Raw genomic sequence first — 26,930 nt, 5'->3', positions numbered from 1 at the left:
GAAGATAAGCTCTTACATTTTTTTTGGGAAGTTTTATCATATTGCCATTCACATTTGTGTCAAAAATCCACCAAAACTGACTTTTGTGTGTGGTGTTGAGAGGATAAACTTATGTAACATATGGATATTGCGTTGTAATAACTAAAATAGAATCAGTGTCTGTGCATGTGAGGGTCTGCTTCTGCTTTTTTCTGTTCTGTTCCAGTCATCAAATTGTTTCTCATTGCCCCAACAGCACATTTTTAATCACGCACTGTTGCTTTATACTAAGACTTGATATCTAGGAGAGATGGTTCCCAACGGGAGCCATTCTGCACCGCAGGGGACAATCAGTAACATTTGGAGAAAAATCTGTTGGTTTCCACAACTGGGGGCTGCTACTGACATCTAGTGGGTAAAGGCCAGGCTGCTGCTGAATATCCTACAGTGCATGGGACAGTCACACCCCCCAGCCCTTTGCCTACAAAGAATTATCCAGTCTAAAATGTCAATGGTGCCAACATTGAAAAGCCCAACGGTGGAGCAAGTTCTCTTATGTCGTCCTTCTGGAACAGTGTCTTGGCTATTCTCAGACCTTTGCACATCCAGGCACATTTTAGAATCAGTTTATTAATTTCCACAAAGATATACAACCCTTTATGATTCTGCCTGATGTGGCACTGAATCTATAAGCCAGTGCTGTTCAACAGAAATGTAAGTTCACAGGCGAAATTATTCTTTTAATGTATTTTAACTTAATAAATCCCCAAAATTATCAACTCAAGAAGCAATCAGTATTTACATACTGGGATACCTGACAGTCTTTTTACCAGACCAAGTCTTTGAATTCCATCGCTTCTCGGCCTTTGGCTAAGATCAAGTGCAGTCTTTGAATTTCAACACACAGTGTAGCTGAGTTCAGGGTGGCCACATTTCAAGTACTCAACAGCCACAGTAGCTAGCGGCTACCATATTTAAATAGAATCAGTGTGCGGAGAAATGATACTTTTACAACCCCGAATCTGCCAAAATAATTGCCTTTATTTAGGTCCTTTAAAATTTCTCAATATTTTATAGTTTTCAATATAAAGGTCTCAAACTTCTTTCCACAGATTTATTCCTAGGTAATATATTTTTCAGAATTTGTTATGGTAGTATCTTTTCTATTTTTCCTCTTTTAACTAATATTTAACTGATATTTTAATAGCTGGCATACAGAAATATAACTGATTTTTGTAAACTGGCTGTGTATTGATATAGCGGTCTTGTAAAATACATTTATTAATGTGAATAATTACAAATTTTGAAAGGGACTATGTACATATTTATTTATGAAAAATGACATCTTCCTTTCCAATCATAACTTTCCCCCCTTTTTCTTGTTTTTTAGACTAGCCAGGACTTTGACTCCATGTTAAACGGAAGTGGTGATAAAGACAGTGGGTAAGCTTGCCTTACTCTGCACAGTAAGGTTTTAAACATTTACTCATGAAGTATGACTTTTATGGGTAAACATCTTTATCAGATGAGGAAGTTTCCTTCTAATCCTAGTTTGCTATGAGATTTTAATCATAAATACATGTTGATGTCTCTCAAATTCTTTTTATGCATCTATTAGGCTTATCCTACCATCTTTTTTTTTTTTTTTTTTTTTTTTTTGAGATGGAGTTTCGCTCTTGTTACCCAGGCTGGAGTGCAATGGCGCGATCTCGGCTCACCGCAACCTTCGCCTCCTGGGTTCAGGCAATTCTCCTGCCTCAGCCTCCTGAGTAGCTGGAATTACAGGCACGCACCACCATGCCCAGCTAATTTTTGTATTTTTAGTAGAGATGAAGTTTCACCATGTTGACCAGGATGGTCCCGATCTCTTGACCTCGTGATCCACCCGCCTCGGCCTCCCAAAGTGCTGGGATTACAGGCATGAGCCACTGCACCTGACCTCTTTTTTTTTTATTTTGGCATCATAAATAGGCTGGTTGATGTTTACACACTAAAAAAACTTGCACTCGTGAAGTCAATTTTGCATGGTTTTATGGACTGCTGTACTTAGACACTTGCTTCTATGCTTTTGTCTCATTCTTCCCAGAATTTAGTATAAAGATAACGCTGGGCTGATAAAATGAGACAGAGAGTGCTATGATTCCCCTCTGTAATACTTGTGCAGGGTTGGTGTTAGTTCTCCTGATGACTGGTATCAAGAATGACTGGTATAATTCAACAGGGAAACCACCTGGGCCTGGAGTTTCCATTGGATGAGGGTTTAAATTTTAAAAAGCAATTTATTTAGCAATTATTAATGCATTTAGATCATTACACCAAGTGTTAGTTTTCTTAAGAAGCTTCAGGAAGTCGTATATTTCATCTAAATCCCACATTAACAGACATAAAGTGATTCAAAATATCCTCGTATCTTTTTAATGTCTATAGGATCTACAGTGATGTTTCATTTTCATTTCTAACATTACTTACTTGTATCATCTCTCATTTTATTGATTAAACTTGCCAGGTAATCATCAGTTTTCTAAGATTTTTTGAATAATCAACTTTTGGTTTCTTTATAATCCTATTTTATGGATTTTTTTTATTTCCTTAATTTCTGTTCTTTTTATTCCTTCGAAGTACTCTCTTCTCTATTTACTGTTCTTTTTTTAAAAACTGTTGGTATGAATTAACTTCTTAATATATGCATTTAGTTTATTGCTTTTTGGCCTATTTACTAAGTAGGATTTTGTTTTCTTCAAAACATTTTTTTCTCCTTCACTCTTGTAAATATTTTCATTGGGAACAGACTTCTAGATTGGCAGCTCTTGGCAAATTTCAGCCTTCTGAGGCTCCATGTATTGTGCCTTCATCTCTGTTGTGAAATCAAGTACTGGCCTATTGTTGCTCTTTTGAAAGTAATCTCCGGCCGGGTGCGGTGGCTCAAGCCTGTAATCCTAGCACTTTGGGAGGCCGAGGTGGGAGGATCACGAGGTCAAGAGAGCAAGACCATCCTGGTCAACATGGTGAAACCCGTCTCTACTAAAAATACAAAAAATTAGCTGGGCATCGTGGTGCGTGCCTGTAATCCCAGCTACTCAAGAGGCTGAGGCAGGAGAATTGCCTGAACCCAGGAGGTGGAGGTTGCGGTGAGCCGAGATCGCGCCATTGCACTCCAGCTGGGTAACAAGAGCAAAACTCTGTCTCAAAAAAAAAGAAAATAAAGTAATCTCTCTTTTTCTCTGCCTGCTTTTAAAAGTTTTATGCAATGGGCCAGGCACGGTGGCTCATGCCTGTAATCCCAGCACTTTGGGAGGTCAAGGCAAGCAGATCACAAGGTCAAGAGATCAAGACCATCCTGACCAACATGGCAAAACCCCGGCTGTACTAAAAATACAAAAATTAGCCAGGTGTGTTGGTGTACACCTATAATCCCAGCTATTCGGGAGGCTGAGGCCAGACAATCACTTGAACCCGGAAAGCAGAAGGTGAGCCGAGACTTGGTCTCAAAAAAAACATTCATAAAATGTTCATTTATCCTCTTTGGGTTTCTTATGTTTTCCTGTATTGCTCCAAATTTCTACAATAAATGACTACAACTTTTGTAATAGGGGAAAAAGACATGCAGAAATGTTCATCTGATAAGCAGCATAATGGTAAGTTCAGGATATCCCAAGAGCATGGGGAGGTGAGTCCTAATGTGACAAATGTCCCAAAGAATCTAACTACAGACATCTTGGTTACCAAACAGAAGACCAGCACCATGCAACAGATCTCACAATTCTCCACTAAAATACTCGCAGAAAACCCATCTGCCATTTGTATGTAAGCAAACAAAATGGGTTGTTTGATGCAAGCCATGTAGGCAAGGCTCATTCAACATTTGAAAATCAGTGATTGTAATCCATCCCATCAACAAGATAAAGAAGGAAAATCACATGCTTATATCGACAGACGCAAAAAAAGCATATGACAACATTCAACAGCCATTTGTAATGAAAACTCTCAGCAGACTAGGAATAGAGGAAAATGTTCTCAACTTAATAAGGATATCTACAAAAAACATACAGTTAAGATCGTACTTAACGGCAAGAACATGGAAGCGTTCCCACTGAGATGAGGAAGACAGCGAGGATGTCTTCTCTCCCCACTGCTTTTACACAGAGAACTGGAAGTCCTAATCAGTGCAGTAAGACAAGACAAGGGAATAAAAAGACAGATTTGGAAGAAATAAAACTGTCTTTGTTTAGAGATAACACGATCATTTACACAGAAAATCCACTCATCAATCTCAACAACCAGATGTTGTGTGCCGCTTGACTGGTGCATTAGGAAACAGTACAGCAACAGCTATTAAGTACTTTTGCCAAAACTGACAAGATCATCAGTGGAGCCTTTAGATACAACTCCCATTTTACAGGAATTACAAAGAAATACAGACTCTATTAAAAGGTATCAAAAGGACTCAATCAGCCAAATTCGGGATATTGCAAATCTGAATGACAAATGACACATCTTCTTCCACAAATTACATTACAAGAAGTATAAATAAAGTACAATGTGAGAATCTTGTTTGGAAAAAAGTTATTAAGATGCATTGTTAATTGTATGAGGTGTGATAATGGTATTGTGTTTATATTTTGTTTTTAATTTTTTGGTTTTTTTTGAGACAGGGTTTCACTCTGTCACTAAGGCTGGAGTGCACTGGTGCATCACCATGCCTGGTTCATTTTATACTTTTTGTAGAGACAGTGTCTCATTATGTTGCCCAGGCTGGTCTTGAACTCCTGGACTCAGGTGATCTTCCTGCCTAGAACTCCCCAAGTGCTGGGATTACAGAGGTGAGCCACCACATCCAGCTTGTTTGTTTTTTAAAAAGTCCTTCAGACAGAAGAAGAGACATAGGAAAGATTGAAGGGAAAATTTGTGGGTAAATCATTACTACTGACTGTATGATTACTGTTTTAGCTGGGCATGGTGGCTCACGCCTATATCCCTAGCACTCTGGGAGGCTGAGATGGGTGGATCACCTGAGGTCGGAAGTTCAAGACCAGCCTGGCCAACATGGCAAAACCCAGTTTCTATTAAAAATGAAAAAAAAAAAAGAAGCCAGGCTCGGTGGTGTGAATCTGTAGTCCCAGCTACTCAGAGGCTGAGGCAGGAGAATTGCTTGAACTCAGGAGGCCGGGGCTACAGTGAGCCAAGACTGGGCTGCTGCACTCCAGCCTGGGCAACAGAGAGAGATTCTGTCTCAAAAAAAAAAAAAAAAAAAGAAAGAAAGAAAAAACAATGGTAAGGTCTTGTGGAGTTCAAAAACTATGTGAAAGTAAAATGTACAACAAAAATAGCATAAAAGTTGGGAAGGAGGTAACGGAGGTAAGCATGCTAAGTGCTATGACTTATAAAATGATATAAATGTTAATTTACATTGACTTCAGTAAGTCAAGGATGCCTGCTTCAATCACCAGGGCAACAACTAAAAGAACAATAATAGAAAAATAAATATTCAAAAGCAACAGAATAAAAAACTTATAAAATTCCTTAGTTAAAAACAAAAGAAAGCAAGAAAATAGAGAAAAAGACAGTTTAAAAAGGGAGAGGAAAATAATGCAAATAATTAGATGCTGAATTTAAATTCAAATATGTCAATTAATGTATTTACTCCAAACAGATAAGCACTCAAAAATACAAAGATTTTCCAAATGTATAAGAAAACGAACCAATTACATGCTATTAAAAAGTCCTTCAGATGGAAGCAGAGACATTGGAAAGAATAGAGAGAAAATTTGTGGGTAAATCATGAATGCTGACAGCATGAAACAAAAATGGTAATATCTTGTGGAGACAGAACTTCAGTATAAAGAAACAAAACAAGCTGAAAATAAAAACAAAAAGAAGAAAGCTGTAGGATGCAAACACTGACCATAAAAAAAATTAATGCTATACTAGTATTAGACAAACAGAGTTTAAGATGAGAAGGGCATTTCAAATTATAAAAAGGCCAATCCACCAAAAATATGTAACAATTCTTAGCTAGTATAACAATATACTAGTACCTAACATATATAGCATCAATATTAAGTAACAGTTGACATAATGAAAAGGAGAAATGAACATAGCCATAGTCACAATGGAACACTTGTACACATCTCTCTAGGGAACCAGTCATACAAGAAGACAAAAGAACTCTCTCAGTAACTAATAATTAAAGACAAAAGAGTAAAAGCACAGAACACATGAATGACGTGATTAACTTAACTCTCCTCCAGGATCTAGCAAAAGGAGAGTAAATTAAACCAGCAGTTAGGATTAGGAAAGAAAAACAGAGACTAGAACAGAGGTAAAACAAATAGAGAACAGAAAAACAACTGGGGAGAACAAAGATACCAAAAGTATGTTCCATGGACCTTTAGCTAGACTAAGAAAAACAGAGAGAAGACACAGATAACTAAAATCAGACATGAAACAGAACTAACCTCACAGAAATAAAGGGAATTATAAGAAATACTCTGAACAACTATATACCAAAAAAAGTAGATAACCTAAACTAAATGGACAAATTCTTAGAAATATGTAAATTACCAAAATGTCTCAAGGAGAAATGGGCAATCAGAACAGACCTTCAACAAGTCAAGAGACTGAACAATCAAAAACTCCCAACAAATAAAAGCTTAAGAACAGATGCCTTCATTGACAAACATTTCAAGAAGAATATTCTCAAACTCTTCCAAAAAAAATAGAAGAGCAAACACTTCACACCTCCTTCTCTGAGGCCAGCATTATCTTCATAACAAACCAGAAAAAGACATCACCAGAAAGGAAAACTATAATCCGATCCCTTATGATATAGAAATTCTCCACAGAATACCACCAAACCAAATCCAACATCATAATAAAATATTTTACATTATTACCAAGTGGGATTTATTCCAGGAATCGAAAAGGACACATACTACATGAATCCACTTACATGAAATTTCCGGAATAAATATACCCATAGAAACAGAAAACAGATTGGTGGTTGTCAGGGACTAGATGACGGAGGTATGGGAGTACCTGTTTAACAGGCACAGGATTTTATTTTGGAGTAACTGCACAAGACGGTAAATGTATGAAATGTCACTTAGTTGTTCGCTACTAGAATGCTACCTCAATAAAAAAATTTTAATCTCTGTTAAAATTCCAGCTGCCTGTTTTGCAGGCTTTAAAAGCTGATCCCAAAATGCACATGGAAATGCATAGGGGCCCGGGGAGCCAAAAGAATTTGAAAAAGAAGAATGAAAATTCAAACACTCTGATTTCAAAATTTGCTCAAAGCTATGTTAATCAAGACTGTGTGGTACTAGCATAAGGATAAAAGTGTAGATCAATGGAACAGAACTGTGCAGTCCACAAATAAAACCCACACATTTATGGACAACTGAGTTTCACAAGGGTGCAAAGACAATTCAGTGGGGAAAGAAATAGTCTTTTCAACATGGTACTGAGACAACTAGTTATTCACATGCAAATGAATGTCTCACATTATTCACAAAAATTAAGTCAACACTGCCCAAAGAGCCAAAATAAAAAAACTCTTGGAAGAAAACATAAGGTAAATCTTTGTCACCTTGTATTAGGCTATTAGATATAACATCAAAAACGTAAGCAACAGAAGGAGGGGAAAAAAAGATACACTGGACTTTTTCAAAGTTAAAACTTTCTGTGCTTCAGGTTGGCAGCTCCTGCGAAAGTTATATATAAGAATTACTACATAACCCAGCAATTTTACTTTTAAGTGTATACCTGAGAGAACTGAAACATATAATCACACTAAAACCTGTACATGAATATTTCCAGCAGTATTACTCTCAATAGCCACAATATGGAAGCAATGCCACTGTTCATCAGATGAAGAAAAGATAGAGAACATGTAGTATATATCCATCCGAGAGTAGTACTCAGCAAAAACGATGAGGTTCTGATTCTTGCTGTAACATGCACTCACTTTTAAAACATTATGCTAACTGTAAGAAGCCAGATGCTATTAAAGTTCTGAAATTAGATAATCCACATGGTCACACTGTTTTGTAAATAAACTAAAAGCCACTGAACCATATACTTTAAAAAGTAATTTTAATGCTATGTAAATTATTTCTTAATTTTAAAAAGGAAATAAAGGATGAACATCTACAATTCAATATGTGCCTCAAGATGTTAAAAGGTAAACAATAAATGTAAGAAAAAAGGAAATAAAAGAGCAGAAATTAACAGAAGAAATACCATAAAATAAGGATGAGCAAGTATTCCAAAAACTATTTGTAGAAAAATTTAATAAGAGTGACAAATTAATAAAAAGAATGGTAAGAAATAGGCCAGGCGAGGTGCTCATGCCTGTAATCCCAACACTTTGGGGGGCTGAGGTGGGTGGATCACCTGAAGTCAGGAGTTGGAGACCAGCCTGACCGATGTGGTGAAACCCTGTCTCTACTAAAAATACAAAAATTAGCTGGTGTGGTGTTTCATGTCTAGGTACTTGGGAGGCTGAGACAGGAGAACTACTTGAACCTGGGAGGTGGAGCTCCTAGTAAGCCAAGATTCCAACACTGCACTCCAGCCTGGGCAACAGAGTGGGACTCCATCTTAAAAGAAAAAAAAAGAATGATAACAAATAAAAGTATGCATACTATTATTAGGAATGAAGAGAGAACAACGTACAAGTCCTGCAGAAATAACAGAGATGATAGAGAATATTATGGGCAGTTACACAAAGTCATTTTGAAAATTTAAATGAAATGGACAAAGTCCTAAAGAAATACTTAATAAAAGTGATAAACAGAAAATCTAGATGGTCCTATAATTATTTATGGAGTTTGATCTGAAATATTAAACTCTTCCAGAGAACAGAAAAAGAGAGCCTATTCCCCTTACTCATTTTATGAAGTCACCATAGTACCAATATTAATACATAAAGTCATTAAAAGAAAGAAAATGACAGTTCAGCATCTCTTATGAACAGAGATGGGAATCTTTTAAACAATAATAGGGGGCCACGGTGGCTCCGGCCAGATGTCCTGGCGCTTGAGGAGGCGAGGCCATGAGTTCAAGGCCAACCTGAGCAACGTTACATGCTCTCATTGATTGACAAAAAAAAAAAAAAAAAAAAAAAAACAATAATATACAAAAGAATCCCATGATACATAAAAAAGATAATAATGACCGAGATGGGTTTATTGCATGAATAGAATTTCGTTTGTTATTTGAAAATCAATGCGATTCACCATATCACCAAAATAAAGAAAATCATATAATCTCAATAGATGCAAAAAATGATATGATAAAAACCCCACAGCAACTGACAATAGATAGTCACATAAAGCTGGGAATAAAAGGAAATTTCTTCAGTATTTCCTTTTACTCAGTGGAGTATTTATAAAAAATGAACAGTAGGCTAGGCGCAGTCGCTCATGCCTGTAATCCCAGCACTTTGGGAAGCCAAGGTGGGCAGATCAGGGGTCAGGAGTTTGAGACTAGCCTGGCCAACACGGTGAAACCCCATCTCTACTAAAAATACAATAATGAGTTGGGCGTGGTGGCAAGTGCCTGTAATCCCAGCTACTCGGGAGTCTGAGGCAGGAGAATAGCTTGAACCTGGGAGGTGAAGGCGCGGTGAGCCGAGATAGCGCCCCTGCACTCCAGCCTGGGTGACAGAGCAAGACCCCATCTCAAAAAAAAAAAAAATCCACACATAAAATGACTCAAACTCTGTCTCAAAAAAAAACGGTAAAATTCATACTTAATGGTGAAATACTAAAAATGTTCCCCAGATCTTAAGAAAAAAGACAAGAATGCCAGCTCTCACAAGTTTTCTTCAACATGCCATGAGATGTCAAAGCCAGTGGTATCACATAAAAAAATGAAAGATGATATATGATTAAAAAAACTGTATATAAGTGTTTTTTTCTTTTTTGAGACAGTCTCAATAAATATAAATATACATAAAAAAATAAAAATAGGCCCAAACATGCAAGGATACTTAATTTATGACAAAATGGACACCTCAGAACAGAGCAGGAAAGGATTGTTTAAAAAAATAATAATAGTGTTGAGTCAAATGGATACCCATGAAGGGGCAAAAAATCCCCACTTTACTTTCAAATGTGAAAGGAAGGAAAAACAACACAATGTCTAGGAAATTACATAAGAAACTCTCTTCATGACTTTCTTAAACAGGATAAAATGAACTCAAAGATAAGGACACCTGGTAAATTGACTACTTCTTATCAAAAGATATGAGGCAATTGAGAGAGAAGGCACAGAACAGAAGGGGGGATATGCTCCTATCTAGAATACATTTAAAAATCCTACAAACCAATAAGAAAAAGTGCAAAAGAAGCACTGACCAAAGCCTTGAATGTTCTTACATGGCCTTGGAATTGTCTAATGATGAGTGAATCAAGCACACTCAATGAGGCAGCAATTCCACTCCCAGATACAGCGCAAACATCAGTTAGCCCACGTGTACACCAGAAAACATGCACAGAAAGGTTATTAGTACAGTTATTCATCACAGCCCCAAACAGGACGCAATGTGAATATTCTTCGAGAGTGCAAGGAATAAATCGTGGTACACTCATATATTGACATGCAGCAACGAAAATGAATGATTACAGCTGCAACAGCATGGATGAATCTAACAAACACACACAAAGGAAAAAACACATATATTCACAAAAGAATTCAAACTGTTAGGATTCCGCAATGTTCAAAACCAGGCAAAGCTACCTGACGGTGTTACTGATCAAAATTGTAATTATTTTTAGAGAGGGGAGGGGCTGATTACCAGGAGAGGACTTTGAGGGTCCTATTAACATTCTATTTCTTGAGCTGTTTGCTGGCTGTGTTCATTTTGTACTAATTCATCCAGCAGTTCATGTAGGATCTGTGCCCTTTTCTGTGTGTATGGTATACTCCAATTACAAAGCCTATTAAAAATTGTGTGTGTGTGTGTGTGTGTGGTATATACAGTATATTCAAATTACAAAGCCTATTAAAAATCTATAGTATATACAGTATACTCCAATTACAAAGCCTATTAAAAACCTTGTGTGGGTGTGTGTGTGTCTGTGTGTGTGTATACACACACATACACAAACTATATATATAAAGTACTAGAAAGAGACATTCAAATTTTTAAGTCTTTTTGTTTGTTTTTTGTTGAGAGACAGGGTCACACTCTGTCACTCAGGCCGGAGTGCAGTGGCACAATCATAGCTCACTGTACCTGGAATTCAAACTCCTGGGGTCCTCAAAAGAATTCTCTTACTTCAGCTTCTTGAGTAGCTGGGACTACAGGTGCACATCACCATGTCCAGCTTACTTTTCTATTTTTGATTTTTTATAGCGAGATGGGGTCTCGCTATGTTTAGAGACTGGTCTCAAATTCCTGGTCTCAAGTGATCTCCCAAAGTGTTGGGATTACAGGCATGGGTCACTGTGCCTGACCTAAAAAGTCTTTATTTTATTTTATTTTTGAGATAGGGTCTCACTCTGTCGCTCAGGCTGGACTGCAGCAGCACGATCTTGACTCACCGCAGCCTTCACCTCCCTGGCTCAAGTGATCCTCCTGCCTCAGCCCCACAGGTAGCTGGGACTACAGGCCTGTGCCACGGCACCTGGCTCATTTTTGTAATTTTTTTGTAGAAACGAGGTTTCACTATGTTGCCCAGGCTGGTCTCAAATTCCTGAGCTCAAGCGATCTGCCCGCCTCGGCCTCCCAGAGTGCTGGGATTATACATGTGAGCCACCATGCCTGGCCCTAAAAAGTCTTTGTATGTTGTATACAGAAGTATTTATGGACAAAAGGATATTACGTCTGTTATTAGATTTAAAATATTCTAATGCCTCCCCTACTGCCAAAATTGGGAAGATAGACAGAACCAGAACTGTGGAATGCTGATAGCTGTCAAAGCTAAGATGATGATTACAAGGAATTGGTTATATTATTCTCTCTGCTCTTGAGTATTATAAAAATCCACAGTAAAAAGTTTAAAAATATCTAGTCATGAGTTAGAGTTCTGTTGCTTCTAATTAGGCAGCTTTCCGTGCAGCACAGTCTGGGTGAGGTTACTGTAACCCAGGGCTACAGCTCTTAATTTCCACGATTTATCTTGACAGTTGCAATTCAAGATCTCCTCTAGCTGAGGCTGTATCAAAACAAGATAAAACGGTCTCCTAAAATATGGCACTGACTTACTAGTAACCAAAGACATGCAAATTGAAGCAGTAATAAGGTACTATTTGGGCTTATCGCATTGCAAGGATTTCTTTTTAAACAGCAACATTCAATGCTGCCTAGAGTGTAGCAAGACAGGCATATTTGTTCACTGTGGTGGGAGTGCAATTCAGTACCAAGGTTTGGAAAAGTCACAAGGCAAGGTGATTAAAAAATCTGAAAAATATTCCAATCGATTGACCCAGTAATCACATATCTAAAAATGCAGCCTGTGGACATGATAAAAATTATGAACAAAGACTGATGAATAAGAACGTTCACTCCAGCTTTATAATAATGAGACATTCCAAACCCAGGATGATGACAAGATGTTCAATCCCAAGGAATGGCTGGATGATTTATGGTATCGCCTTGTAGCTAACACTAAAGAGGTTACTTCAGGGCGACATACAGTGGCTTGTGCCTGTAATACCAGCACTTTGGGATGCTGAGGTGGACAGATCACAAGGTCAGGAGATTAAGACCATCCTGGCTAACATGGTGAAACCCCGTCTCTACTAAAAACACAAAAAATTAACCGGGCATGGTGGCATGCGCCTGTAGTCCCAGCTAGTTGGGGGAGGCTGAGGCAGGAGAATCACTCGAACCCAGGAGGTGGAGGTTGTAGTGATCCGAGATTGTGCCACTGCACTCCAGCCTGGAGACAGGGTGAGACTCATGTCTCAAAAAAAAGAAAAAAAGATGTTACTTCAGAACAATGGTCACGAGCCCCAACACATCTGAGGATCATCCCCTCACAACAGCAGGGTTCAATCTTAATGCAACGCTCAGAAAGCAGGAGGAAAAAGAGAGGGAGACATATGTTTTTGTACCTTGTTCCCAGTGAGAATAACTGTTTCAGAAGAGTATTTGTTGACAAGGAGTAACTTTTTTTTTTTTGAGACAGAGTTCTGCTCTGTCGCCCATGCTACAATGCAACGGTGCCATCATAGTTCACTGCAGCTTCAACTTTACAGGCTCAAGCCATCCCCCTACCTCAGCCTCCTGAGTAGCTGGGACTACAGGCACATGCCATCACGACCAGCTAACTTTTTGGTACTTTTTAGCAGAGATGTTTCACCATGTTGCCTAGGCTGGTCTCGAATTCCTGACCTCAAGTGATCCACTGCACCCAGCTGCAAAGGGTAATTTTCATGTTACAATGATGAATTTTTTTAAAAGCTGAAAACAAAATTATACATGCAGCATGACGTTAATAATACAGACCTATCTACGCCACAAAAATAAGGCTTAGAAGGAAATACAACACAAGTTTGGGATCCGAAAATGTGTACCCCACATACTTTTTAATAGTATTGATTCTTGAGATGAGATTTGTTGGGTTTACCAGTCTCTTGATATGCCTGAGCTCCACTTCCCATTACAGCAGTAGACAGTTAAAACTCTCCTGTTTGGCCAGGTGTGGTGGTTCACACCTGTAATCCCAGCACTTTGGGAGGCTGAGGAGAGGTGATCCCCTGAGGTCAGGAGTTTGAGACCTGCCTGGCCAATGTGGCAAAGCCCCATCTCTACTAAAAATACAAAAATTAGCTGGGTGTGGTGGTATATGCCTGTCATCTCAGCTACTCGGGAGGCTGAGACACATGAATCTAGAAAAGATTATTGATTTTAGGGATGTATAGTTTGAAGGTGACATATATTCCTTTAAAATTTACTTTGTCTCAGGCATTTTGTGACTTATGGATTGGCTGTCTTAAATATCCTTCTCTGTTTCTCCAGAAATATTCCTTGTACCAATCTACAGACTCCCAAAGTCCCCAGTATTATAGTAAATACTCCCTTCCTGTGGAATCAGTTGTTCAAATGCAAGAGCTCTACAGTCCAGGGATGTTCAGAATGTTTTAACCCATCAAGTAACCGCCCTGTGCCGAAGCTTGGTCTTGCAAGACAACAAAGCCAGAAAGCAGCCTCATTAGAAGGCGACTCGGTCTGTGAAGTAAGCCTATCAAGCCTCCTCCCTGGAGAGCTTATTAGTGGGTACGGCACTCTACTTTATGTCTGACACAAAGAAAGTGAATCTGGAATGACAGGAAGATGAGCCCAAAAGAAGAGGAGACAACACTCCTTGTACAAACATTAAGTGACAAAAATTAAGTCTTCCAACCAAAGTCCTTCTTTATATTATTTACTAAATAATATTTTTTATATATATAATGGCCAAATAAGTGCTACAAATTGGCCAGATAAGTGCTATAAATTCATGTCCTGAGGCATCCCCACAGACAAGATTTCAAAAATGAAAATCAAATAAAGCTGGACAAAACATACAAAGAAACAACCTCCTGGCCAGGAATTGGACATAGCTGCTGTCAGAGCACACATGTACGCAAAAATAACACCTACTCAAGATGAGCCTGCAAACCAAAATTCCAAAAGACACGTGGTAAGCTAACATTTCAGAAAGAGAGCCAACCTAATCTACAATTAGAACATAAACCTTAGTGAGAGAAAATTAAAGTGACAGGACAGGCAACTTTAAAATAAACGGAAAACATGACTTCATAAAGATGGCAACTTTTTCAAATTAACCTATAAATTCAATGCATTCTAATCAATATCCCAAAGTTGTACGTGTGTGAAAACAAAAACTGATTCTAAAATAAATATGAACATGTAATAAAAGACTAAGAACAGGCAAGACCACTTTGGAAAAAAAACAATTTTGAAGAAAACTGTGTGTCTTTTATGCTAGGTAACAGACTTACTACAAAGCTATTCTAACTGAGTGTGGTAATGTGACAAGAGAGAAAAACTAGCCAATATAACACAGTAGAAAGCTCAGAAATAGATACATGTATATATGGAAACGTACAAATCACGGAGGTAGAGAATGAATTATTCAAGAAATTATGTTGGTTTAATCATTTACCCACTTGGGAGGATGAAATATCCGTGTGTCCCATCATATCTTAAAAAATAAATATACAGGCCACGCACAGTGGCTCACACCTGTAATCCCATCACTCTGGGAGGCCAAGGTGGGCAGATCACTTGAGTTCAGGAGTTTGAGACCAGCCTGGCCAACATGGTGAAACCCCATCTCTACTAAAAATACAAAAATTAGCTGGGCATGGTGGCAGGTACCTTTAATCCCAGCTACACAGGAGGCTGAGGCAGGAGAATTACTTGAACCTGGGAGGCAGAGGTGGCAGTGAGCTGTAGTAATGCCACTGCATTCCAGCCTGGGCAATAGAGCGAGATTTTGTCTCAAAAAAAATTAAAAATTAAGAAATATGTAGATAGATATAGATAGACAGATAATATATGTATAGTATATACATACACGTATCTTAAGTTCTTAAGTCCTTAATAAAATGTGTTTGCAAATCATAAAAAATAACATACACCTCAAAAGAAAAAACTGGCAAAGAACCAAAACAGATACTTCGGGTCGTGCTCTGTGGCTCAGGATGGAGTACGTTGGTGCAATCACAGCTCACCGCAGCCTCAAACTCCTGGGGTCAAGAGATCCTCCCACCTCAGTCTCCCAGTAAGACTACAGTTACTAGCCACCACCTCTGGCTCAACTTAAAATTTTTTTGTGACATTGTTACAACAACATTTTTCAAAGCAATGAAAAAAGTTAACTATTGCTACATACAACGTGGCTAAATGATAGACACATGCTACTAAAGAAGCTAGGCAAAATAAAAGAGGATATTAAATGATTCAGAATAGTGGCTACCTTTGGAGGCAGGGGATGAGGGGGAACGAACTAGCTGGGCATGGTGGCATGTGCCTGTAATCCCAGATACTCGGGAGGCTGAGGCAGGAGGCGGAGGTTGCTGTGAGCCAAGATTGTGCCATTGCACTCCAGACTGGGTAACAAGAGCGAAACTCCGTCTCAAAAAAACAAGAAAAGCAATTTAAGTTAAAGCAAGCAGAGGAAAAGAAATGATAAAAATCAGGGCAGAAATTAATAAAATTGGTAAGAGAAAACCAAAAGAGAATAATCAACAAAACAAAAATTTGATTCTGGAAAAAATTAACAAACTTCTAGCCATGCTAATCAAGAAAAAAGGAGAGAAGACACAAATTATCAATATAAAAAATGAAAAGATGAATCATGACTATTGATCTCATGAACAATTTATTGAGGGACTGCAGACACTACATCTACAAATTTCGTAACATACATGAAATGAACAGATTCCTTGAAGACAAATTACCAAAACACAGGAAGAAATCTGAATAGGCCTATCTAGATTAAAGAAGATGAATCAAGAATTAATAACCTTCCACAACAGAAAACACCAGGCCCTGATGGGTACATTGATGAATTCTACCAAACATTTAGGAAAGAAATGATACCAATACACCACAATCTCTTCCAGGAAATAAAAGCAGAGTGAGCCCTTCCCAGTTCATTCTATGAGGTTACAATTGCCCTAACACCAAAGCCAGATAAAAGCATTTTTTTCAAAAGGGAAATTAGAGAACAGTATCTCTCATAAACACAATAGAAAAATCCTCAACAAAATATTAGCAATTGAATCTAACAATGTATAAAAATAATGATATACCTGCTGACCAGCTGGGATTTATTCCAGGTATGCAAGGCTGGTTCAACATTCAAAATTCACTCAGCATCACACATTGGCACGGTAGTAGAGAAAAATCATATGATCATTTCAATTAATGATGAAAAGCATTTGACAAAAGCCAACATCTATTCATGACAAAATCCTCAGCAGGCTGGATTTGGTTGCTCATGCCTGTAATCCCAGCACTTTGGGAGGCCACGGTGGGCAGATCATGAGGTCAGGAGTTTGAGACCAGCCTGGCCAACATAGTGAAACCTTGTCTCTACTAAAATTACAAAAATTAGCCAGCTGGGATTATAGTGGTAAGTGCCTATAATCCCAGCTACTGGAGGCTGAGGCAGAAGAATAGCTTGAACCCGGGAGAGGTGGAGGTTGCAGTGAGCCAAGATCATGCCACTGCACTCCAACCTGGGTGACAGAGCAAGACTCCCTCTCAAAAAAAAAAAAAAAAATCCTTGGCAAATAAGGAATTAAGGGGAACTCCTCCAACATGATAAAGAATATCCATAGAGAACCTATAGCTAACAGCAAACTTAATAGTGGGACACTGCAAACTTTCCCCCTAAAATACAACACTCTTGACTAATCAAAATCACAGAATTTTATAGTACAAGGAATGAGTCCTAATATATACAAATTTTATTAGAGCTCTCTAGTCTTCCTCCCCAAAACACATAAGCAAATTTTAATCATAAGAAAAACATCAGACAAATCCTAATCAAGGGACATTCTACAAAATACCTGACCAGTCCTGCTCAAAACTGTCAATGTATCAAAGACAAGGGAAGTCTGAGAAACTGTCCAGCCGAGAGAAGCCTAGGGGAGTAAGTGCATTAAATGTAACATGCTATCCTGAATGGGATCCTGGAATAGAAAAGGGGCATCCCTTTGGTAAAACCTAAAGAAATCTAAATCAAAATATGCATTTTATATATTAATATTGGTCATAGGCCGGATGCAGTGACTCACACCTGTAATCCAATTACAGGTCGAGGAGGTCAAGGCTGGCAGATCGCCTGAGGTCAGGAGTTTGAGACGAACCTGGCCAATACAGTGGAACCCCATCTCTACTAAGAATACGAACTTTAGCCAGGCGTGGTGGCTGGCACCTGTAAATCCCAGCTACTCGGGAGGTTGAGGCAGGAGAATCACTTGAACCTAGAAGGCAGAGGTTGCAGTGAGCCAAGATCGTACCACTGCACACCAGCATGGGCAACAGAGCAAGACTATGTCTCAAAAAATAAACAACAAAAATACTGGTTCATAAATTGTAACAAATATACCATAGTAGTGTAACATGTTAATAACAACAGAAGTGGTGTATGCTGGGAAAGGGGGTGTACATAGGAATTCTGTGCTATCTTTACAATTTTTCTGTAAATCTAAAACTGTTGCAGGAGATGTCACCAATATGGTTGACTAGAGGCACTTGGTACTCACCTCCTCCACAAAGAAGGACCAGAATAGCATGTAGAGAACAACACCTCGAAAAGAGCATCTAAGAGACAATATGGGATTTTTGGCAGGGAAGTGACCGGGAATGTCTGAGGCACAGAAGGAGAAGGGAAAGGTGAGTGAGAGGTTCCCAGTGGCCCACATCCCCACCACTGACACCTGCAACCCTACTCCCAGAAGAGCCCTCAGCCCTCACAAGCCCTGAGCCTGGTACAGGAGGCTTTCTGGAAACCACACGACTAACTGTTCCAGAGAGAGGATTCACACTGGGTTCCACTCATACCAGAAGCCCCAAGCAACCACATCACAGCACCGTATTGAGCTCAACCCCCACCAGACTGCATCCAGCCCTGGGCCCAACAGCACCTGCACCTCCACATCCCTGGAGCCCTGCGACATCCCTCATGTTCTCCCAGAAGGCTGCAGCAGCACAACACCAGCCAGACCCAGTGGCATGGCCATGTCCCTAGCACTCTAATCCACCCCATGTCCTACACCTTGGGAAACAAACGGTACACCAGGATGACTACTCCTAGGACAAAAAGAACTGAAGCATGTGCTCCCCAAAGCCTGGGAGCTACATGCCTAGGGCCACAGCCAGCAGTAGCAACCTCTCCCTGCCAGTGGCAGGGCTGCCAACGTGCCTGCACACACACACTCAGACTCCTTGAAAGCGTGGCTTCTCCGTGCATAAAGACATGTCTGCCCATCTGCATACACCGTGTAGGAGCCTGGGGATCAGCCGGCTCCACCTGTCGCTACCCACTTGCGTGCCTCCCAGGGGCCTGAGGATTGGTCCACTGCCATGCACACTGCCTAGGAGCCTACGAACTCACACGCCCAGCCCACGACTGCCACTACCACTGCATGAGCAGGCCACCTGGAGACCCAAAGACTGGCCTGAGCAGGACCCCACGGCCACCACTGGTATCTGTGTCTGCCACCCAAGGGCATGCTGCCAACCACCAATGACTGGTACCTTACAACTGATTGGGCTGATATCCCCTTCCCAGCAAAACCTTACCACAGCCTCCACTACCTGCAGCCTAAACCACTGAGAGAAACTGTCAGACACCACTGACATTGCTTTCAGTCAAAAAGTCATCAAGGGACTCCACTGCTGCCCCCATCCAGAACCACTACACAACCAACACTATAAATACACCTATGGGAAAAAGTCTTTCCCTGTGAAAGCTAATCTATAAAACTGGAAGAAGTGACCATTAAACCAGATGCAAGGTATCAATGATAAGGACACAAGAACCATGAAAAAGCAAGAAAGCATGACTCCTCTTGTGTTAATCCATTTGCACTACTATAAAAGAATCCTTAGCCGGGCACAGTGGCTCAGGCCTGTAATCCCAGCACTTTGGGAGGCTGAGGCAGGCAGATCACTTGAGGTCAGGAGTTCGAGGCCAGCCTGGCCAACATGGTGAAACCCTATCTCTATTAAAAATACAAAAATTAGTCAGGTGTGGTGGCAGGCACCTGTAATCCCAGCTACTCGGGAGGCTGAGGCACAAGAATTGCTTGAACCTGGGAGGCGGAGGTTGCAGTGAGCCAAGATTGAGATCGTACCACTGCACTCCAGACTGGGTGACAGAGCAACTCTGTCTCAAAAAAAAGATACCTAAAGCTGGGTAATTTATAAAGAAAAGAGATTTAATTAGCTCACAGTTCTGCAGGGTGTACAGGAAGCATGGTACTGCCGTCTGCTTCTGGTGAGGCCTCAGGAAGCATACACTCATGCTAGAAGGTGAAGCGGGGAGCAGGTGCATCACCTGGTGAGAATGGGAGCAAGAGCAAAGGAGGAGAAAGGTGCCACACAGTTTCACACAACCAGATCTTGCAAGAACTCACTATTATAAGGACAGCACCAACTCATCCCATCAGAGTATCTCCATGACCTAAACACCTTCCACGAGGCCCTACCTCCAAAATTGGGGATTACATTTCAACATGAGATTTGGAGAGTATAAACATCTAAACTGTATCTCTTCCAAAGGAAAATCATAATTCTCCGGTAAAAGATCTTAAAAGAAAGGGAAATTTATGAAATGTCTGAAAAGAATTCAAAATAATGATCTTAGTGAGAAACTTAATGAAATATAACACAGATAAACAATACGAAGAAACAGATATCCTAAAATAGAACCAAATCAGAAATCTTGGAACAAAATAATTCAATGAATGAAATTTTAAAAAATCAAGAGATTCAATCAGAGTCTAGTTAGAGCAGAAGAAAGAACTTCTGAACTTGAAGACAAGTCTTTTGAAACAACTCAGATTTTTAAAAAAGAGAATTTAAAAGGATGTAGAAAGCCTATGTGACATATGACAGCATAAAGCAAACATATATTTGAATTTCGGGAGTTCCAGAAAGAGAAGAAATGGGCAAAGGCATAAAACCTATTTAATAAAATAATAGTTGAAAATTTCTCCTAGTCTTGAGAGAGAGAGATAGACAATCGGATACAGCAGGCTCAAAGATTCCTACATATATTCAATCCATAACGGTCTTCTCTAAGGCACACTGTAGTCAGGCTGTCAAAGTGAAAGACGGAGAATTCCAAAAACAGCAAGAGAGTCAAGTCATACATAAGGGAATCTCCATGAGACTAAGGGCAAATTTCTTAGCAGAACCCTTATAAAACAGGAGAGAATGGGAGGATATAATCAAAGTACCGAAAGAAAAAAACTGCTTATCAAAACCGCTACACCCAACAAAACGATCCTTCAGAAATGAAGGCGAAACAAAGTCTTTCCCAGACAAGTACAAACGGAGCATTCCTCACCACGAGACTAACCCTACAAGAAATGTTTAAGGGAGTCCTACATCGGGAAGTAGAAGAATGATACCTATCATCATAAAACTCTTCTAAAATGCAAGCTTATTGAAAAATAAAAGTATGCTCAGCTGTTTATAATCACAGACAAATGGGAGTAACCATCAGAAAGTCATTAAATAAATGACATATCCATGGAACAGAATGCAACTAATTAAACAGGGAGGTAAAGCTCCTTGTATACACAGAGGTAAAACACATTAACCATATTGTTAAACAAACACAAAAAGCAACTTGTAGGCAGTATGCAAAGCATGATCCAACTTGTACTTTAAAAGATTCAAGTATAGTTAGTATAAGCTAAACACGTCAATAAAGATAGTTCCTAAATTATAAATAGATATTTCTTCTAGGGAGTGAAACTTAAGCAGGAAGAAAATGGAGACCCAGCCACAGTGGTTTTCATTTTTATACTTCTGTATGTTTTATGAGAGCAAATTTGATAAAGTAATTATTTTCTTTAAAAAGAGACTACATTATACATATAGTATAATACGTTAAAACAATATGGATATGTAGGCACAAATGTACATCTACATCTACATATATAAACATAAGATTATTTTGTATTGTTTTTTGAGGCCGAGTCTTGCTTTGTCACCCAGACTGGAGTGCAGTGGCACAGTCTTGGCTCACTGCAACCTCCACCTCCCATGTTCAAATGATTCCCGTCTTGGCCTCCCAAGTAGCTGGGATTATAGACATGCACCACAACACTCAGCTAATTTTTGTATTTTTAGTAGAGATGGGGCTTTGCGGTGTTGGCCAGGCCGGTCTTGAACTCTTGACCTGAAGTGATCTGCATACCTTGGCCTCCCAAAGGGAGGCCAGGAGTTTGAGACCATCCTTGGCCAACATGGTAAAATGCTGTCTCTACTAAAAATACAAAAATTAGCCAGGCATGGTGGTGCATGCCTGTAATCCCAGCTACTCAGGAGGCTGAGGCAGGAGAATCGCTTGAATCCAGGAGGCTGAGGTTGCAGTGAGCCAAGATCGTGCCACTGTACTCCAGCCTGGGTGACTGAAGGAGAGACCATCTCGAAGAAAAAAAAAAAACTGTTCAGTATGTGTAAGAGGCGCGCTGAGTTCAAAATATGGAAACAGAACTTAGGTGCTCAAACAGGGCAGTGGGGTGAGGGTGGACAGAATGACATGCTCAAGCAAGAGTGTCAAAAGAGAAGGGGAAAGTGCTAGCAAAGAAGACAAAAAAAAAAAAGAGCAAAATGTTCTAAGACCACAAAGAAGGAGAAGGTTTCAAGAGGAAACTGATGGAGAGCAAGGTGAAACAGGACTGCATTCAGGAGGATGAACTGGGAAGCCGTTGCAGAGGTGGCCATTCACGAAGAAAGTCTTAGAGCAGTTTCCGAGCACCCTAACGGTGAGTAATCCAGGCGTCAGCTAACCTTTTCTATAAAGAACCATATAGTACATATTTTAGGCTTTGAGAACCAAACGGTCTCTGTGGCAGCTACCCCACTCTGCCAGTGTAGCAGGAAAGCACCACAGACAATATGCAATCAAGAATCATGGTGGCCAGGCGTGGCAGCTCATGCCTGCAATCCCAGCACTTTAAGAAGCCACAGTGGGAAGATCACTTGAGCTAGGAGTTCCAGACCAGTCTGGGCAACATAGCAAGACCTGGTCTTTACTAAAAATAAATTTTAAAAATTAGCCAGGTGTTACCGTACACGCCTGTCGTCCCAGCTACCGAGAAGGCTGAGATGGGAGGATTGCTTGAGCCCAGGAGGCCAAGGCTGCTATGATTAGACCACTGCACTCCAGCCTGGTCAACACAGCAAGTCCCTGTCTCAAAAAAAAAGGGAAGAAGAAGAAAGAAGAAGAAAAAAGAAAAGGTGGGGAGGGGGGACATGGCTGTGTCCCAATAAAATTTTATTTACAAAAACAGGCCACGTCACATTTGGGACCCTGAGCTGCAGTTCCCCAACCCCTCACCAGTCTCTGCTATTTCTGATGGGAAATGACTGCTTTCAGATTCTGCCATCACTCACAGTAATTCTTGTTTGAATACCGGTTTCCTGTTTGCAAAATGCTGCTACTGCTTGTAGCTATATTCCTCTGTGTATTTTTCTTAACTGTGAAGATTTAAATGAAAATATATAAGAATTCTGAATCACCCCTAATGGAGATATTAGGAAGAAGAAAGACCTAGGTATTGGTAAGAGAGAAAGGGCTACAAAATAAAAGGTAGAGCAGTAGAAGTTTCTGGATTACAGTCACAAGTAACAAAAGATAAAACAAACCCAGGCTGTAAAAATGTACTTCAGAATTAGGTTATAATTGGTGAGCCGGGCGCAGTGCCTCATGCCTATAATCCCAGCACTTTGGGAGGCCAAAGCGGGTGGATCACCTGAGGTCAGGAGTTCAAGACCAGCCTGGCCAACCTGAAACCCTATCTCTACTAAAAATACAAAAAAGTAGCCGGGTACGGTGGCTCACACACCTATAATCCTAGCTACTCAGGAGGCTAAGGCAGGAGAGTCACTTAAACCTGTGAGGCGGAGGTTGCAGTGAGCTGAGATCGTGCCATTACACTCCAGCCTAGGCATCAGAATAAGACTCTGTCTCAAAAAAAAAAAAAAAAGAAGAAGAATAACAACAAGAAGAACCTAATGGGAGAGAAAGAATCAGCTGAATTAGGGCAGCTCTGCCAAATTCTGGGGAGGTCTGGTGTGGTTATCATGGGTGCACTACAGGTAACAAATGTGTTAGAAAGTAAGTTTGAAATAGGATACATTAAATGGATTAAATAATACCCATAAGTTTTTAATTTCAAGCATAAAATTCTCTGGGTTTCTTGAGCCCAGTGGACCCTGAAAGTCAACAAGTCGGTTATGGGCCAGACGGGGGAAAAGGCAAAGCCTTTATTTACTATGCACAAACACAGAACAAAACAAACTAACAGAACAAAGCAAATTTACAGTTATCTCGTGGATACTGTAGGAGAATCTGAAAGTTTAGTTATAAGAAAGAAACAGAAGAGTAGAGAATCATCAAATAGTACCCATTCCTAATTAAAGATGTATAAAATGTTACCAGTAATTCTCTATTTCACGTGGTTTCCTTGGTCCTTTCACTTAATGAAAGTAATATTTAGAGGAGTTTTCAGTGACTTGCTGCAATTCCCAACTTTGATCTAAATTTTGCTTTAAAGAGCTCAATCGTTCAAACCTGAGTTCCCCTGTCATGCAGGTGTTGTAGGACATCATCTTTGATGATGAAACGACTCTATTCAAACCGCACCTCTACTAAGAGATGGGCAGATGGTAGTTTTTCGGTTTTGTGTTTTGTTTTGTTTTCAGGAGCTAAGAATGACACCAAAGGGTGGGTTTGTGTTTGTTTGTGGACTCTGCTTTTCTACTTCCCAAATTCCCTTCCAGAGATTACGGGGAAGTTGCAGCAAACTGAGGGTCTTTAGCTTTTCTCTAATCCCTGTCCTCAGTCCCACCACACCCAGAAAATGGCAACCAGGAGTCCAAAAAGAACCACTGCCTTTACCCCAGGAGAAACGGTGCGCGCATGCTCATGTCATAATGGGTTTAAATACACAAATGGTGTTTTTCAGGCCTACCAGATATTTTCAAAGAACATAAAGGCGAAAGATGGTAATTTGCTTTCATGAGCCAAGAACAGAAAAGAGAAATGTGCTTTACGGCGACATAAATCTTTAAATAGTTAGCTTCGAAAGTCAATGGAGTCAACAGGTAAGGATGTGCAAAAATAAAATGGAGTCTCTTAAGTCACTGGACCAGGTCGGGTCTGCCCACACCTCACGATGTGGTTCACACATTAGGTGGAGGAATGAATGATGATCTATCCTTCAGGTTTTTAATATAGAGATTTTTTCCCCCTTTTTTGACAAGCTACAAAGCTAGAAAAATATCACATCAGAAAGATTCTGAAACTGGTAGAGAAGAAGCTAACCAACTCCAAGAGCTGCTCAAATTTCATTTACATGATTGTTAACATTTCCAACAGGCAAAACACATTTTCCCCCAGTGTGGCTGGATGAAGGGGAGGTGCAAATGGCTGAATATAAATGGCATTTGTTTCAGTCCAATATCTCAGACTATGAAGGAACTATAATGGCATGATTTTTTTTTCATTCCTATGAAGGTGGCAAATGAGTTTTTGCCATGTGAATATGAGTTTCTTATGGGCTCACATAAGAAGAGCAAGCCCTCTTCACACTGCCATAAATCAAATAAACCCATATAGTTTCTATTATCTTCATTTCCCAAATGCACTAATAAAGGTTTTCAAATGTCAACTTGAGAAAGTGCTTCCTTCTTTCTAGTTTCACTGAGCAAAAGAAATTAGCTTCTGATCATTCTTTTTAATTTCCCTTTCCTGTAAATGCTTTTGGTCATAAATCAAACACAATGATTCTCATATGAAGGTTCAACTCTAATCTCCAAAATGGCAGTAGCTAGGCTAAACATTTTTGAATAAACCATGAGATGAATGGCCGTGAACGATTCCATTTAGAAGAAATTAAGGAGGATGAAATCTGCTTGGTAGTGGGGTAAAATGCCACTGGTCTCTTAGTCAAGGGGAGGGGAGGCCGATGACTTCTGTTATCTATCTGTGGCAGTGGACACAATCATTTAAAATCCCAAACACTTTCGATAAACATGAAAACGTTCCCTCAATGCTATTTGAAATTTCGAAGTAAATATCTTTAAAAACAAATTGAAAGCAATGGTTGTTTTTTAAAATGTCAGTTCAAACCACCTGGGTGCTCTTGGAGTGCCCCTTCCCCCAATTCTCTGCCAGGTGAAAATCCATGACCATAAAAGTCACTTTACCTCTCAAGCAAACCTTGTTAACTGACCTTAGTTCCAACGTGGAGTCTCAAACTCACATTAAATTTATTTTTAATCTTCTTACAACACTCTGTTGAATGAGTACAAACCATTTACAAATATATCACAATAACTCAGGAATCCTGAGAAACTGGTGAAACCACTATAATAGAAATTAGAAATACATCATATCTCTACTGAGACATATAGAGATCAACTATCTCTTACATTTTTCTTCTCTACCTACTTGTCCATGTTCAAGTCTCCCCCTTTCAAACCAACAGACCAATAACCCTCCCCTAAACGCTCCCCCAAACCCCAAAGCCTCCGTGTCCCTTAATCCCAACATGGTATCTGTTCTCTCTTGCCAAACGTTATGACAGTCTGCCGTCCATCTCCACCAAACCATTGAGATTACTTAGGTAACAGGCCTCAATAATCGCCGGTTTGTCAAATACTTGGGTTTCTTTTTTTCCCAAATTAACTGATTTTTTCTTGTATCTTGATTCTTTCTTTCTAATTTCCATAGGCTTATTCTGCCATTTCTTAGATTTACTGCTTAGCTGATTGAGCTAACTAGTAGATGACTACATGCCCCCAAACCCTACTCTCCCCTTTGTCCTTATAAGCAGAGTACCTTGCAGACATAAAACAGAACAAACTCAAGTCCTCTGCAGGGACATGGATGGAGCTGGAGGCCATTGTCCTCAGCAAACTAACACAGGAACAGAAAACCGATTACCGCATGCTCTCACTTATAGGACAGAGCTAAATGATGAGAACACATGGACACACAGAGGGGAACGACACACTCCGGGACCTATCAGAGAGGAGAGTGGGAGGAGGGAGAGGAGCAGGAGAAAAATGAATGAGTACCAGGCTTAATACCTGGGTGATGAAATAATGTATACAACAAACCCCTATGACACAGATTTATCTATGTCAACAACGTGCATGTCTACCTTTGAACTTTAAAAAAAAAAAAAAAGAGCGCACCTGAGCTATCTGGCCACAGCAATATATGATCTGT

General features: G+C 39.8%; 1 protein-coding gene across 13 annotated transcripts in view; it reads right to left on the bottom strand.

Moving 5' to 3' along the window:
• TYW1 (tRNA-yW synthesizing protein 1 homolog (S. cerevisiae)) overlaps positions 1-26,930 on the bottom strand; it is a 249,595-nt gene that overhangs the window by 64,874 nt on the left and 157,791 nt on the right. For 2 of the 13 annotated variants that reach the window (XM_078354049.1, XM_078354055.1), the window contains exon 15: positions 19,577-20,012. The exons of 9 other annotated variants lie outside the window; for them this stretch is intronic. In XM_078354049.1, the coding sequence (XP_078210175.1) occupies positions 19,623-20,012 (390 nt within the window). In that variant the 3' untranslated portion in view covers positions 19,577-19,622. Of the gene's footprint in view, positions 1-19,576; positions 20,013-26,930 lie in introns of those variants that run through there. 2 more of the 13 variants (XM_054252458.2, XM_078354043.1) reach the window with 1 other exon arrangement.

The sequence above is a fragment of the Callithrix jacchus genome, chromosome 2, assembly GCF_049354715.1.
Source record: "Callithrix jacchus isolate 240 chromosome 2, calJac240_pri, whole genome shotgun sequence".
In the NCBI taxonomy this organism is placed as follows: domain Eukaryota; kingdom Metazoa; phylum Chordata; class Mammalia; order Primates; family Cebidae; genus Callithrix; species Callithrix jacchus.
Note: the sequence above shows the minus strand (reverse complement) of the source record. Positions and strands in the feature narration are given on the sequence as shown.